Here is a 16954-nt window from a genome sequence, read left to right as displayed (position 1 = left end):
CGTACAAACACCTGTGGGAAACACTTTGTAGGGATGTGAAATGGAATGATCACACAGTCTCAGTTGTGGGTAAAGCAAGTGGTAGACTTTGGTTTATTGGTAGAATACTGGGGAAGTGCAATTAGTCTACAAAGGAGTTTGCTCATAAATCAATCATGTGACCGGTTCTAGAATATTGCTCAAGTGCGTGGGAAGGATTAACGGGGGTACTGAATGTATACAGAGAAAGGCAGCACGAATGTTCATAGATTTGTCTGATCCGTGGGAGAGTGTCTCAGAGGTACTGAAGAAAATGAAGTGGCTGACTCTTTAAAATAGATGTTAACTATTCCAAGAATGTCTACTAACAAAGTTTCAAGAACAGACTTTATATTATGATTCTAGGAATATACTACTGCTCACATTGGGATTGTGAGGATAAGATCAGAATAATTATAGCACGCACAGAGACGTTCTTCCTGTAGTCCATATGTCAATAGAAAGGGATGAAACACTAATAAACGATACAATGGGCTGTACCCTCTGCTATGCACTTTAAGGTGGTTTGCAGAGTACTGGTGTAGGTTCTTGCAAGTGGACTGCTGGAAGGTTGTGACAGGACATAGAAAAGGTAAAGGTCGACCAGAACTGAATTTGTGAAATCATTTATGACTCTCTCTGAAGAGAATCCTTTATGAAAGGCAAACTGAGCTGTTGTTAAAAGATTATTCTCATAAAAATGGTTCAATATCCTGTTGTAAGGTACCTTCTCAGACTAAATGGGTGTTACTACTGCATACTTCAGTCTTTTAAGAAATACACATTGATTCATTGATGGATTAAAAAAGTAACTCAAGGAAGGCAGTATCAAGCCAGCAAATGATTGTAATCCTTCACTGCGTTGCTTTGCAGATGTGCAAAGCAAAGTTTCAACTCTCTTTTCGCCGTTGTTCTTGAAGTTTAATGCTTGAAACTGCTTTGCTGATGTGCTATGTTGTATTATGACAGTAACTGATAAGATTCTGCCACTAGAATGTGCTACTGAGTGTATGACGTGCCAATGTGTGTTGCTGTGAGTAGCATTGTAAGTCAGGCTGACATTGCTCTCTTTCGGCAGTGATTGTTAGTAGTTGAATGGAAGAACACGTGAATGCAAAAAATTTGTAGTGCTTCTACAACCTTTGGAGAGTATTCTGCTCCATTCATCTTGTATTTCTGCTAATAAATATGTGAGTAGTATACAAATCAATTTCGTTTGCATATGTGCAGTAGTGCATAATAATACTTCTATCCACAATCGAAGGATGAGAAAGTAGTGTTTCCTTCTTTCTGCTTTTGCTTAGTTTATTGTGATAGTTTGAGTGCTGTAATGGAGTCATTCTCATATTTCGACAATGGACGACGTAAAGTGATGACGTATGAAGAATTCATGTCCCTAGAATGCCCTTCTGGCAGTGAAGATGAGTTAGATTTTGACGATTCAGATAAAGACCCGACAATAAACGTAAATGATCTGGACTCCGCAGATAGTGATAGCGAGCCTGAGGCTACTGTAGTTAATACACATAATTCAAATAATTATTGTTTGAAGGATGATGAGAATGAAGCTGTTGCTGATGCACAGGTACCACAAGCTTCTGAAAAACACCAAAAGGTTCAGATAAACCAAATCATCTGGAAAAAACGAAGTGCTTCCTTTGGAAATGATAAATTTATATTCAAAGGAAAGTCCTCACTGCCACAGTCAGCACTACAGTTGTCCACGCCATATCAGTTTTTAAAATATTTTTTTAATGATGAATTAATGACAAAAATTGTTGATGAAACTAATCTTTACAGCACACAAAAAAAATCCAAACAAACCATTTAATTGCAATGTTCATGACATTCATGAACTTACAGGCATATGTATTATTAGTTCTTTGGCTCCACCTATTGCTGTCCGTGATCTCTGAAATGATGTTATTGGTGTTGAGGTAGTAAAACAGACAATGTCTCAGAGATACTTTGAGAATCTGATGGCCACTTTGCATTTCAATGACAATACAAAGCGGCCAGACCCTGAGAGTCAAGATCATGACAAATTGTACAAAATCAGGCCTATAATTGATCATGTGAATAAAAAATGTCTTTTGATTCCAATGAGTGAGTGTTTGTCAGTTGATGAACAAATCTGTGCAACCAAAGCAAGGCACCACATGAAGGTTTATATGAAAGACAAACCACATAAATAGGGGTATAAACCATTTGTTTTGTGTGGGGATATGGGGTTTGCACACAAAATTGTAATCTACAGTGGGCAAGAAAATAATCCAAAATTCAGGTTAGATAATGAACCAGATATTGGAGCATCTGGAAATGTGGTGATTCGACTCATAAGGGAAGTTCCAAGGTATCAGAATTCAAGATCTACTTTGACAGATATTATACGTCTATGGATCTAGTTGTATATCTTTTCAAACTTGGGATCCAGAGTGTAGGAACAGTACAAAGGAATAGGATACCAAATTGCAAATTTCAAAAGGAAGAAAAGGAACTGAAGAAAGAAGCACGTGGCTATTCTGAGTAATACATCACTACTGTTGACAATGTGGACATTTCCTCTGTTTTGTATAAAGATAATAATATTGTCTGTTTCCTGTCTACATTTGTTGGTGAGCTGCCAAAATCTGAAGTGACAAGATTTGACATAAAGAAGAGAGAGCACAGAATGGTGCAGTGTCCAGTTGTTGTTTCTGTTTACAACTCACATATGGGAAATGTATATTTCTTGGATAGCAACATTGGAAGATGTCATAAAAATTAGATCCAAATGCTGGTGTTTACATTTGTTTTTCCATCTGATTGATATAATTGTAATAAATTCATGGATTCTGTACAGAAGGGTACTAATGGAAAAAACAACAGTAAACATGCCAATGAATCAGAAGAAATTTAGAACTGAGTTGGCTCAAACTCTTCGCCAGATTGGTCCTTGAGCAAAAAAATGATATAAGGGATCATCATTACCTCCAAAGGAAGTAAGGTTAGATCCTTATGATCACTGGCCAGTGCAGAATAAGAAGAGAACAACATGCAAACGCCCTAACTGCAAAGGCTATACCTTTATCATGTGAGAAAAGTGCAAAGTGAATTTATGTTTAAATAAAGACAAAAACTGCTTTCTTGCATTCCACAGTGTTTAAGACATGTGTCTTTCTTTAATTTTCGAATGTCATTAATTCTTTCATATCTGTTGTTAATTCGACACGAAAAAAATATTTTTTACAGTTAATAACCTTTTTGTGTGAAAAACTTCACATGGTTTTGCATATGTGCAAAGTGTCACTTATGAGTGTATAGGATAAGTTTTCCACAGTTTTGCATAAATTCAAACTGAATAAAAATAATTTTTTTTTTTCTGAATTAAAAACATCTTATTTTTTTCAACATTTTTCCTGACATCTTTGAACAATTTGAAATACAAAAAATAAAAATAAAATATATTTTAACTTCTAAAAAAATGTGTAATGAAGGGTTAATACTTGGGTTGAAACAGCATCGTAATCACAAGAATCACTGCTTTTCAGTGACCTAACGATTTTTCTAACCTTTTTAAAAATTGACTCATCAAAACAGTGTAAGTTACTGTGTTGCACAAACATATCACTTCACTTTGGGACCTGACAGTACAAATTCTTATAATATTATGACAAGGATAGTTGCTCCTCACCATACAGCAGAGACGCTGAGTTGCAGATAGGCACAACAAAAAGATTGTCAGAGAGTGAGCTTTCTATCAGCAAGGCCTTTGTCAAAAACACACACACACACACACGACAACACTCTATGGATGCGGAGGTTGGTCTCAGCAGCCAGAGACTGTGATCATGTGTGTGAGATATGCGTGAGCATGAGAGAGAGCATGAGCATATGCGTGTGTTTTGTCTATTTTTGACAAAGGCATTGCTGGCCAAAAGCTCACTCTCTGACAATCTTTTTGTTGTACCTATCAGCGACTCAGCATCTCCACTATATGGTAAGTAGCAACTACCCTTTAATAATATTGTTACATTCCATCCACGATTTTCCTTTATTTGATAGTACAAATTCTTAAGTGTGCATAACCGCTATTCTACCTGAGTAATTCTTACTGTAGACTTACGCTGCTAAGCTTACAGGCATCGCTTTAGTTATGCTTGCCTGCCAGCTGCACTCTCAAAAACATCTGTGGAGCGAATGCCTTCTCAGTGTCTGGAAAAGTAACTGTAGCTAATTAAATCTTGTCTTTCAATGATGGAACAGGATATCCTATAACATCTATAGCAAAAATCTAAAGACTTTGAGCTTTAAAGGGGTAAGAATCACAGCAAAAGGGCAGTTATATGAAAAAAAAATGGATCATATGTAAATATTTCTATCTTTATATCCATTGGTATTTCTGATTAATTGTTGACTTCTCCACATCATATCACAGTCTTGTTATATTTCAATATCAAATTTCATGAAATGCATTTGCAGCTGTAGAACATTTTTATTTTTAAGACAAATGTTACATTTCTCCTAGTCAAACGAGCACAAACATGGAAATTTAAAGTCATCTGTTGCACCATTAATCATCACAGGTCTGCTTTAGGTCCCATATTCAAAGGAATTGCTTGTAGTTCTGTCCTCATGCAAAGAAATTCTCCACACACACACATGATTGTGAGGCACACTATATTCAACAACCACCATGAGAAAGCACTTGGGAAGTGGCTGTTGTAGTACCAGCATATAATGAGGTGTATTAGGTGAGCTGTACAAGAAAAATCCAAGCACTGCTTTGTACGCTGCACAATAAACCACAGTCCTAGAGCACTGAAAAGAAATTAAAATCAAGGTTTATCATCATACCAAAAGGGGTTGTTGATGTAAGACAAGAATATGTAAGTGGCCATCAAAATGTTTCCATCTGAGGGCATTGCTGCATCATATATCCAATGCAGTGCGACTCTGATGTGGGTATACAAGTGCCAACATGTAGGCAAGGGATTAATGTGGCATTTGTGTCTTTCTTATGTGCATGTGGTAAATGAGAAAACAAATTATGGCAGCATTACCCCAAAAGGACTGCTGCTTTTCTTGGCCGCCAAAGGACACACACCTGTACACATCCTTTGGAGAAAGAAGAATGTGTATGGGGCAACATGCCGGCCAAAAACCACAGTTGGGGCACTGGGGAATGGTACTGACCAAAGCTGGAGAAATTATAGCATGCAATTAAGGAGAAATGTCCAAGAAAACTATGAATGGACTACTGCTGCTTCATGATAACATATTTCATATTGCAAATGTTGCAAAGCACGCAGATGTTACACCAATGTAAATAGGAGACACACTAGCACCAGCCCTACAGTCCTGATCTCTCCCAGATGGGATTATCGTGACTTTGGTTCCTTAAAAAAATGCCCCATAGATTTGACAATTCCTTTCAGATGAGGATATGCAGCACGCAGTTACAGACTTATTAATGCAGCAAGACAGTGTTTTACCAAATGGGTATCTTCAAGCTGGTGCATTGGTGGGATGAGTGTGTCAGTGTTCATGGTAATATTGCCCAATTGGCATACTGATTCTGGTCTGTGTAGCCTTCAAACTGAAACTTTTTGATTGCCCCTTATATTTATCATACTTCATTTTTATTGTATATCAGTATTATGATTATTCTTACAATATGTTAACTAAAGATATAACAAGATCATACTCTTTACAAAGTTCAGTTTCAGCCTTAATGTAGTAGGGAAATGTGCATTATATAGCATCAAACATAAGACAAATAAATAATTATAGTAGACTTCATATCTTCTTTGCGGCCTCCATTATTTATTGTACAAAATAATAGATCACAAAGATTTTCATCAATCACAAAAGAAAAAAAAAAAAAAAAAAACGGTGATAAATGGACCAATTCATGTTAAGAGTAAAAGCCCATGTAATATTTGAAGAGAAACTAGACGTGGTTTCAATTGAAATACCCAATTGTTTATGTCTGTTTCCATTTTGTGTACTGCAACTTTGGCTTCAATTTTAACATGAATAAGTGTTTTAACATGAGTAAGTACCTCCAATGTTTTTTTTAAGTCTTTGGTTTTCTTCTGATAACTGACCTGTCTATTTCTCTGCTTCCCAATTCTGATGTTGTAACATGTTTGTGAATTTTTGGCAGACACAAATATGTCTCACAAAGGGTGAGGGGGAGATGGAGAGGGGGAGAGGGGGGGGGGGGGGGGAGAGAGAGAGAGAGAGAGAGAGAGAGAGAGAGAGAGAGAGAGAGATGACAGTCAAATTTTATATTTCATGATGAACAGTGGTACCACTGTGCTGTTCCCAAAACACAATGATGTATATATCACAAATAAGAACATCTTAGTCATCTCTTGGTTAAAGAAAGATCTATAAAGACTCCACACTAACTCTATCGGAATAAAAGTATTGAAAGGAAATAGCTGTGTCTTTACTGGTGGGGTTATAACGACATTCACCTGTACTGATATGTGGAAATAGAAATTACAAATATGGCTGCTCAAATACAAATCTAGTAATTAACTGTGTGCTTCCTGGTGTTCTATCGAGCTGTTGTTTCCATTTTATGCACAATATTTCAACAAGTGATCCAACTGTCTTCTTCACATGCTGTGAGTTTTGTTTTTACGTGTACTTGCTGCCTAGACTCCCACCATACTGTAAACTATTGTTCATAGTTGAGTTTGATTCCCGATGTCCACTGCTCTGTTTGACACGTTCGTTTCTTAGACCTTGCTCTAGTATTCTGTGAAACACAAAAGTTTCTCAGCATTTTCCAACTTTGATGGATATGATGACCAACAAGATTGCAATAAATTGGGTGCCTGACCCCAAGCGTTATTCAAATTGAAACCACTGTCCTTGTTAATGACAGACACTAACTATGCTGCGCCACAAACTTAGCATTTACATCACAATACTGGTCTCATTGTATTTAATTTCATGATTATATTCAAGGTACTGCCTCTGGGACAGCATAATTAAGGATTCTGTTGAAATAAAGATGTCAGAAAACCAAATAATCAGGGATGGTAGTTTTAATTTAAATAACGCTTGAGGTCCAGCACTCAGTTTATTAAAATCTTAACAGCCATCATATCCGCCAGAGTTTGAAAAAGCTGAAAGAACATGTGTTTCACAGAACATCAGTGCGAGGTCTGAAAAACATAAAGCTATACACTGTGAGGTGCGACAACAATAGTTCACAGTCTGGTTGGAGCCCAAGCAGCGAGTAAACATACCAATAAAACTTGCAGCACCTAAAAGATGATGACTGGGCTGATTGTCATACTATTGTGCATAAAATGGAAAGAATAACGTGGCAGAACACCAAAATCACATTATTAAAATCATTCAGACCAAGAAAACCTGAGAATCACAAATCTAGTGTCTTAACCTTGTCTGGATTCGGACCTTGCAGATATGCTGCTAGATTATACAATAATTCGTATTCATTGTAATTGACTACCCATAGAATGGTAAATAAAAGAATGTGAAATCATTCCAGAGTGTTACCAATTTTCTTTCAATACATGCTGGAAGGACAGGTATATCAAGCGTCACTAGTCTAATCATATGTGGGTAACGGACAAAAATGTTATCATCTGTCAAAGAACTCACGATGTTTCATGTGTGTTGTTGATTTCAGTTTTAAGCATTTAATCACATGTCAAGGAGTGCATTAATAGATTTTCATCTGAGCTTGTATCTCCTATCAAACAAATGTTGGTCACTGCCCAAAACAGATCAAAACAAAACCAACCTGATACATCAAATGCCAGAGTAATGTGTCAATTCTGCCTAAGTTGCTGTCAAATGTTAGAAGACAAAGATGTTTTTGGTTAGAGCTGTTTTTATCACAAACCTGAACTTTTATCAAATAGTAAAAATTTCATTCTGGTATTTCTAGTATTACAAAAATATATTGTACAATGAAAGCTTAGTTCCACACAGAAAAGAACTACAAGTAATATCTTGGCTGTATTATCCATGCTCAAAGTTGAGGTCACTAACACATGCCTGTGCAGTTCTTGAAATAGGCTGCTGGTCTGAATCCTTCTGGTGTATGAAATTTTCACAGCCAGCATTTTGCTGGCATGGGGAGAAGAGGCGGTAGCAGTCTCGTGAAGTGAGAGCATGTGACACTATTGATGTTAATTCATCTGTAGGATTGGGACATATAGCTGAGCTGCTCCCTTGGTGCTATTAAAGGGGAGTAAGCTATGTGCCAGCACCAGGTATCACCCTCTCCCTCTGACTATAATCACACAACACAAATGTGACACTACACTATACACACATTCATTACACTCATCTACATTCCACAAATACATATGACACATCTCTCACTTATCTGTAGGAAAGGGGCCAATGTGCGTAGAGGAGAAACACCCTTTTCATCAGGGTAGCTGAACCCACACCTTGGGATATCCCTGACCAACAGTGCCACACGAAATTCAATTTAATTTTTGGTTTTATGGCTTACACTATTATTATTCTTTTTTTCTTTTCTCAGACGTTATGTCTGGTCAAAAATGGAAAGTGACGCGGACCTTGATCAAGCGTGACTTCCTTTTAACTGTACGGTATATGTTATATTGCATTTAGGAACTTTCGGGTGATTGAACATGTATCAATTCTGTAGTTGTATATATAAGTTTGGATGTAGCTGTATTGCATTGATGCACTGGTGGATATTGTGTGGTATGACTCCTGTAGTTGATAGTATAATTGGTATAATGTCAACTTTATCCTGATGCCACATGTCCTTGACTTCCTCAGCCAGTTGGATGTATTTTTCAATTTTTTATCCTGTTTTCTTTTGTATATTTGTTGTATTGGGTATGGATATTTCGATTAGTTGTGTTAATTTCTTCTTTTTATTGGTGAGTATGATGTCAGGTTTGTTATGTGGTGTTGTTTTATCTGTTATAATGGTTCCGTTCCAGTATAATTTGTATTCATCATTCTCCAGTACATTTTGTGGTACATATTTGTATGTGGGAACGTGCTGTTTTATAAGTTTATGTCGTAAGGCAAGCTGTTGATGTATTATTTTTGCTACATAGTCATGTCTTCTGGGGTATTCTGTATTTGCTAGTATTGTACATCCGCTTGTGATGTGATCTACTGTTTCTATTTGTTGTTTGCAAAGTCTGCATTTATCTGTTGTGGTATTGGGATCTCTAATAATATGCTTGCTGTAATATCTGGTGTTTATTGTTTGATCCTGTATTGCAATCATGAATCCTTCCGTCTCACTGTATATATTGCCTTTTCTTAGCCATGTGTTGGATGCGTCTTGATCGATGTGTGGTTGTGTTAGATGATATGGGTGCTTGCCATGTAGTGTTTTCTTTTTCCAATTTACTTTCTTTGTATCTGTTGATGTTATGTGATCTAGAGTGTTGTAGAAGTGGTTATGAAATTGCAGTGGTGTAGCCGATGTATTTATATGAGTGATTGCTTTGTGTATTTTGCTAGTTTCTGCTCGTTCTATAAAGAATTTTCTTAAGTTGTCTACCTGTCCATAACGTAGGTTTTTTATGTCGATAAATCCCCTTCCTCCTTCCTTTCTGCTTAATGTGAATCTTTCTGTTGCTGAATGTATGTGATGTATTCTATATTGGTGGCATTGTGATCGTTTAAGTGTATTGAGTGCTTCTAGGTCTGTGTTACTCCATTTCACTACTCCAAATGAGTAGGTCAATATTGGTATAGCATAAGTATTTATAGCTTTTGTCTTGTTTCTTGCTGTCAATTCTGTTTTCAGTATTTTTGTTAGTCTTTGTCTATATTTTTCTTTTAGTTCTTCTTTAATATTTGTATTATCTATTCCTATTTTTTTCTGTATCCTAGACATTTATAGGCATCTGTTTTTTCCATCACTTCTATGCAGTCGTTGTGGTTATCCAATATGTAATCTTCTTGTTTAGTGTGTTTTCCCTTGACTATGCTATTTTTCTTACATTTGTCTGTTCCAAAAGCCATATTTATATCATTGCTGAATACTTCTGTTATCTTTAGTAATTGGTTGAGTTGTTGATTTGTTGCTGCCAGTAGTTTTAGATCATCCATGTATAGCAAATGTGTGATTTTGTGTGGGTATGTTCCAGTAATATTATATCCATAATTTGTATTATTTAGCATGTTGGATAGTGGGTTCAGAGCAAGGCAGAACCAGAAAGGACTTAATGAGTAGGACTTAATGAGTCTCCTTGGTATATTCCACGCTTAATCTGTATTGGCTGTGATGTGATATTATTTGAATTTGTTTGTATATTAAGTGTGGTTTTCCAATTTTTCATTGCTATGTTTAGGAACTGTATCAATTTAGGATCTACTTTGTATATTTCCAATATCTGTAGTAACCATGAGTGGGGTACACTATCAAAAGCTTTTTGGTAATCAATGTATGCGTAGTGTAGTGACCTTTGTTTAGTTTTAGCTTGATATGTCACCTCTGCATCTATTATCAGTTGCTCTTTACATCCTCGTGCTCCTTTGCAACAACCTTTTTGTTCTTCATTTATAATTTTGTTCTGTGTTGTATGTGTTATTAATTTCTGTGTAATGACTGAAGTTAATATTTTGTATATTGTTGGTAGGCATGTTATGGGGTGATATTTAGCTGGGTTTGCTGTGTCTGCTTGATCTTTAGGTTTCAGATAAGTTATTCCATGTGTAAGTGTATCAGGGAATGTGTATGGGTCTGCAATGTAACTGTTAAATAATTTAGTTAGATGTGAATGTGTTGAGGTGAACTTCTTTAGCCAGAAATTTGCTATTTTATCTTTTCCAGGGGCTTTCCAATTGTGAGTAGAATTAATTGCTTGGGTGACTTCATGTTGGAAAATTATCACTTCAGGCATCTGCGGTATCATCTTGTATGTGTCTGTTTCTGCTTGTATCCACCGTGCATGCCTGTTATCTTGTACCGGATTTGACCATATGTTGCTCCAGAAGTGTTCCATGTCTGTTATGCTTGGTGGATTGTCTACTTTAATGTGTGTGTTATCTATTGTCTGGTAAAATTTCTTTTGGTTTGTGTTGAATGTTTGGTTTTGTTTCCTTCTATTTTAACTTTTTTTGTATCTTCTAAGTCGTTTGGCCAATGCTTGTAATTTCTGCTTCTTTTCATCTAATTGCTCTATTGCTTCTTGTTGTGAGATTTTACTTAACCTTTTTCATTTTTTGTCTGATATTTCATTTCTTATAAATTGTGTCAGCTGTCCGATGTATTTTCTCAGTTTTTCTATTCTGATCTGTAGCCTGTGTTGCCATGCTGGTTTTGTGGGTTTCTTCTGTGTGTTGGTTGGTTCTGATCTCTGCCTAGTGTGTGTATTTAGTGTAGTGAGTGCTCCTATATAAGCCAGTAGTTGTAACTCTTCCATAGTTGTGTTTTCATTTATTTTGTTGTGTATGATTGTGTTGATAGTTGTTATTGTTGTTTCGACTTGTGGGTTATTTGGCGGTCTATGCAAGAATGGTCTAATGTCTGTATTTGTGTCTTTGTATTCTATATACACTCCTGGAAATTGAAATAAGAACACCGTGAATTCATTGTCCCAGGAAGGGGAAACTTTATTGACACATTCCTGGGGTCAGATACATCACATGATCACACTGACAGAACCACAGGCACATAGACACAGGCAACAGAGCATGCACAATGTCGGCACTAGTACAGTGTATATCCACCTTTCGCAGCAATGCAGGCTGCTATTCTCCCATGGAGACAATCGTAGAGATGCTGGATGTAGTCCTGTGGAACGGCTTGCCATGCCATTTCCACCTGGCGCCTCAGTTGGACCAGCGTTCGTGCTGGACGTGCAGACCGCGTGAGACGACGCTTCATCCAGTCCCAAACATGCTCAATGGGGGACAGATCCGGAGATCTTGCTGGCCAGGGTAGTTGACTTACACCTTCTAGAGCACGTTGGGTGGCACGGGATACATGCGGACGTGCATTGTCCTGTTGGAACAGCAAGTTCCCTTGCCGGTCTAGGAATGGTAGAACGATGGGTTCGATGACGGTTTGGATGTACCGTGCACTATTCAGTGTCCCCTCGACGATCACCAGTGGTGTACGGCCAGTGTAGGAGATTGCTCCCCACACCATGATGCCGGGTGTTGGCCCTGTGTGCCTCGGTCGTATGCAGTCCTGATTGTGGCGCTCACCTGCACGGCGCCAAACACGCATACGACCATCATTGGCACCAAGGCAGAAGCGACTCTCATCGCTGAAGACGACACGTCTCCATTCGTCCCTCCATTCACGCCTGTCGCGACACCACTGGAGGCGGGCTGCACGATGTTGGGGCGTGAGCGGAAGACGGCCTAACGGTGTGCGGGACCGTAGCCCAGCTTCATGGAGACGGTTGCGAATGGTCCTCGCCGATACCCCAGGAGCAACAGTGTCCCTAATTTGCTGGGAAGTGGCGGTGCAGTCCCCTACGGCACTGCGTAGGATCCTACGGTCTTGGCGTGCATCCGTGCGTCGCTGCGGTCCGGTCCCAGGTCGACGGGCACGTGGACCTTCCGCCGACCACTGTGGCGACAACATCGATGTACTGTGGAGACCTCACGCCCCACGTGTTGAGCAATTCGGCGGTACGTCCACCCGGCCTCCCGCATGCCCACTATACGCCCTCGCTCAAAGTCCGTCAACTGCACATACGGTTCACGTCCACGCTGTCGCGGCATGCTACCAGTGTTAAAGACTGCAATGGAGCTCCGTATGCCACGGCAAACTGGCTGACACTGACGGCGGCGGTGCACAAATGCTGCGCAGCTAGCGCCATTCGACGGCCAACACCGCGGTTCCTGGTGTGTCCGCTGTGCCGTGCGTGTGATCATTGCTTGTACAACCCCCTCGCAGTGTCCGGAGCAAGTATGGTGGGTCTGACACACCGGTGTCAATGTGTTCTTTTTTCCATTTACAAGAGTGTATGTCAGCTGAAATTTTTCTTCTATATCTAACATGCGTGTCACTTCATGTTCTATTTGTGCTTGTTCTGGTGGCTGTCTTAAGATTTCGTTTTCCCCTGATTGTTTAATTGATGCGTGTTGTTCTTTGTTTGTTTGCTCTGGGATGCTTGAGTCCGTTACTGTATTTTCTTCTTCTTCTTCTGATTGCACATTATTTTGTTCCAGTATTTGTTGTACTTGTTTGATGTTTTCTAATTCTGACTGGGGTATCCTGTTATTTTTTATTATTACACGGATCTGATCAGCTAGTCGTTGTTCTGTTAAAAATTTTAATTCTGGGTATCTGGTAACCAATGTTGTGTATACTTGTGATCTGTATCCAGTTGTGTTGGTTCCTAGGTTTGTTGCTTGGTAATAACAGAACATGAGGTGTCGATTAACTTCATCTGACCATCTCATCCTCTGTCTTTGTTTTCCTTCTAGGGTGGTTGCAGGAAGCATATCCTGCAAAACACCTCTATTTGGATTTAAATCATTTTCCAGTTGGCTAGCAGTGTCGTTACCATTGTGGGCAGGCTTAGGGTTCAAGCGTCGTCCCCGACCATGACGGCACTTGTCCGAGGCTTCTTTAGTTCTGTCCTGAACCAAGTAATCACACTAAAAGGGGAGTTAGCCCTATTAGTGGTTTGTTCTTTTTGTCGCCTTTTACGACTGGCAGAACATACCGGAGGCCTATTCTTTTCTTCTTCTTCTTCTTCTTCTTCTTCTTCTTATTATTATTATTATTCTTTCTGCCAATGCAGGTCATTTAATGGCTTAAAATAAATCAGTATATTTTTTCTCTTATGGGCAACGAATCAAAATAATTTTTGTTTCAATACCTACTCAAACATTAAATCATATTCAACAATGTAGTCTGGAAGATGTGTCTTTGGTACTGACAGCTCAGTATTGTTACTGTATTGTCTGGTGACCACTGCACGCCAGCCAGTAATGGACTGGGCTCGAGCAGGTAGCACAAGCCACATTGCCATGTTGTAAAATTGACATGCATGTGTTTCATTGTTTGTGTAACTAGAAACCTAGTTCATAGTTTATTTTGTTTTTATGAGTTTATTTGCTTCAATTAATTTCAAACTATGTCCACTGTGATGAGTTGTGCTTGCATAACTTGCAAGACCAAGATGTGAAGTGAAACTGGGGAAGAAAATCGTGCTACACAGCCAGGTTTGTGAATCTGCATGTTCAGTGAAGGACTATGTAGACAAAGAAAAGGAGAAAAGTGAGCCCTTTTATCCTGTCAGTGAGGTTGTTAAGGCAACTGAACAGCTTTGAAAGTAAGTGAACACTGTTGTAAAGATATGGGAAGAACAGTACAATATAGATTGTGATGAGAGTGGCAAATCAAGGCTGGAGACACCAGGAAAAAAGCAGCCAAGGAAAAAGTAAGAGATTTAACCGATTCCTACAAACATGCTATATGTCATCAGGCTATTATAACAGAAGGGAAAATCCCAAATTAACTACATTGCTCCTTCATAAAGATGATCTTTTTAAAGGCAGCAAATTTTCACTGCATACAGTGCACAAAGACATAGGCTTCAGCTTCTAAGTGTTTAATGGATGTGATATATTAATGGATAGGACAGGTGTTGTTGCATGGCATTGCACATTTCTGTGCAAAATCATGGCTGTAACATGGTGAGATGAAACTTGGATTAATGCCAGCCATTCTTCAAGTAGCGGCTGGAAAAATGAAATGCCCAAGGATGCAATGGCAGTGCCTGTTGGAAAAGGGGGGAAAATTATTGTTTTATGTGCAGGTACATCGGGCATTTTGTTCCAAACTGTCTGTTAATATTTTTTTCAACACAGACAGGTGATTACAATGAAGTGGTGAACAGCACAGTTTTCTCAAAGTGGTTCATGACACTGCTTATGATAAATCTGACAAGGCCATCAATGCTCATTGTGGATAATGCCCCACATTATTCTATTGTTCACATCTAAGACATAAACTTCGAGGGGAGGGGGGAGGGGGGGGGGGGGCACTGTGACCTCATTCAGTGGATGAAAAGACTAAATGGAGATGGCAGACAACTTTCAAAGAAGGCTGAACTGCTCAAAATTGTAGCACAAAAGAAACAATTTCCAGCATACAGAACTGATGAGTTTGATAAAAGGCAAGGGCATGAAATCATTCAGCTTCCTCCATGCTACTGTAATTTCAATGAAATTCAAGGGGTATGGGTGCAAATAAGAAATTACACTACAAAAAACAACAAAATTAATCTTTATAATTAAGAATCTTCCAGTAAAAGCTGTAAACAGTGACAAGTAAGATGTGTACAAAAACTGTGATCATAACTGCATGTGTCATTAGATAAGCAGCCACAAAGATGTCATGGAAAAATGCACAGAAAATTTAATAATACATCTGTGAGAGAGCAGTCATAGCTCAAGCAAAGGAGAAAAGAGCTATTCTAAATCAGATTCTGACAGTGATACGAGTGGTGTTTTCCCATTAGCACAACTGCAACACACTTGAGAATTTAAAAAGGCACCATGGAAACATCCTGTCATCCCACTGAGTAAATTATTCAGCTGCTCAATGCAGAACTAGTTCATAATGCAATTATTTTACAACGAAAATAAAAACTCTGAATGTTTGCTGACATTGTGAAAATAGTTTTCATTTCTACAGTTAAGTATAACAAATACCTTTATGATAATTTGCCTTACTAGATACTAAATAACACTTTTGAAGTTTTGGAGTTTATATATTACAAACAGCAACTCTAAATAAATTCATGCATTAACTGCATGTTGTCGAGGCTTTTGTTTTTGCCATTTGAGAATGTGATTAGTAGTGACTGGGTGTGGGGTTGCATAACCCATGTCTAGCAACATTGCTGTCTGCCTGCCTGAACTGTCAGTACCAATTATTTGTCCCATGGATTATAAATTCAGCATTCAAAAAATATTCTGCTTTCTAAATGACAGTTTCTATAACTGTTGCACAAAGCTGTTCTATCAAAGTGTACACCCCATTGCTCCAAGTTGGTCCGCCTCATTGTCAGACTTCAAGAGAAGGTCATGATAGAAAATAATGACTTGAAACATGTTAAGATTATTATTGGGAGTGACAGTCACCTGAATGTTACCCAGCTAGTCACAGGGAAGGAATGCCCTTAACTGGGCAGGGGATGCTGTTTTAATCAAAGAAGAATCGCCATCTGTCCTTGTATAAATCAAGTATTGGAGGGAGTATTTCTATGGAGGGAGTATTTCTATACTTGTCGTTTGGCCCTACATTCCTCCCATGGTGTAGCAAGCCAAGGAAACATTTTGTGGCCATCTCTCTGCGCTGAATAAGTTTTTTTCCTTCTGAGTAGGCTGATGGGGCCGTATGACCACAAGTGGGAGAAAACTCCATCTGCTTCAAATGCAAGTCATCCACCACAGTGCCACAAACTCTGAACAGGTGCTTCCCCCGTGGGAGCCACCCACCCTCAGCAATGGCTACCTGGTCAGTAATCTGTTGCTTGGAGTCCCCATGCCCCAGCACCATGGGCACATACTCCTTGGCATACATGGGGAAGTTTCAGCTCAGGCACAATATTGCAGTCCCTGCATGGTCCGGGGCTACCAGCATGCACGTACTAGATGACCCCCTCACAATGGGATGGCCACTAAGCTGTGTTTCAGCATACTATCTCATTGGAAAAGAAAGGTGCTAAGGTGGAAAGGCACAAAGGTGGAACACATATCACACTGGGCGACTTTCCCAGCATGCTATGCACTTCTGAAAAAAACTGGAAAAGTGGTGGCAGATCAAACCCAACAATGGGGACCAAGTATTTATTAATGAAAAGTGTAGACAGTATTGGAACTGAAATAGAAAACTAAGGTGCTAAAACATGTACCAGGGCCAAGCAGGAACTGCACCAGAAAGACCTTCTTTTAGAAAGACAGAGGGAAGACCTTCTTTTAGAAAGAC

At 38.9% G+C, this 16954-nt stretch overlaps 1 protein-coding gene across 1 annotated transcript in view; it reads right to left on the bottom strand.

Annotated features, from left to right (window-relative positions):
• Nucleotides 1-4472: 4472 nt before the first annotated feature.
• The window catches only part of LOC126092039 (protein SYS1 homolog), a 48776-nt gene continuing 36294 nt past the window's right edge, over nt 4473-16954 (bottom strand). Inside the window, exon 3 of the mRNA XM_049907442.1 lies at nt 4473-4818. Within this exon, the coding sequence (XP_049763399.1) occupies nt 4578-4818 (241 nt within the window). The 3' untranslated portion in view covers nt 4473-4577. The remainder of the gene's footprint in view (nt 4819-16954) is intronic.

Source organism: Schistocerca cancellata, chromosome 7 (genome assembly GCF_023864275.1).
Source record: "Schistocerca cancellata isolate TAMUIC-IGC-003103 chromosome 7, iqSchCanc2.1, whole genome shotgun sequence".
Lineage (NCBI taxonomy): Eukaryota > Metazoa > Arthropoda > Insecta > Orthoptera > Acrididae > Schistocerca > Schistocerca cancellata.
This window is presented reverse-complemented; position numbering and strand designations above follow the sequence as displayed.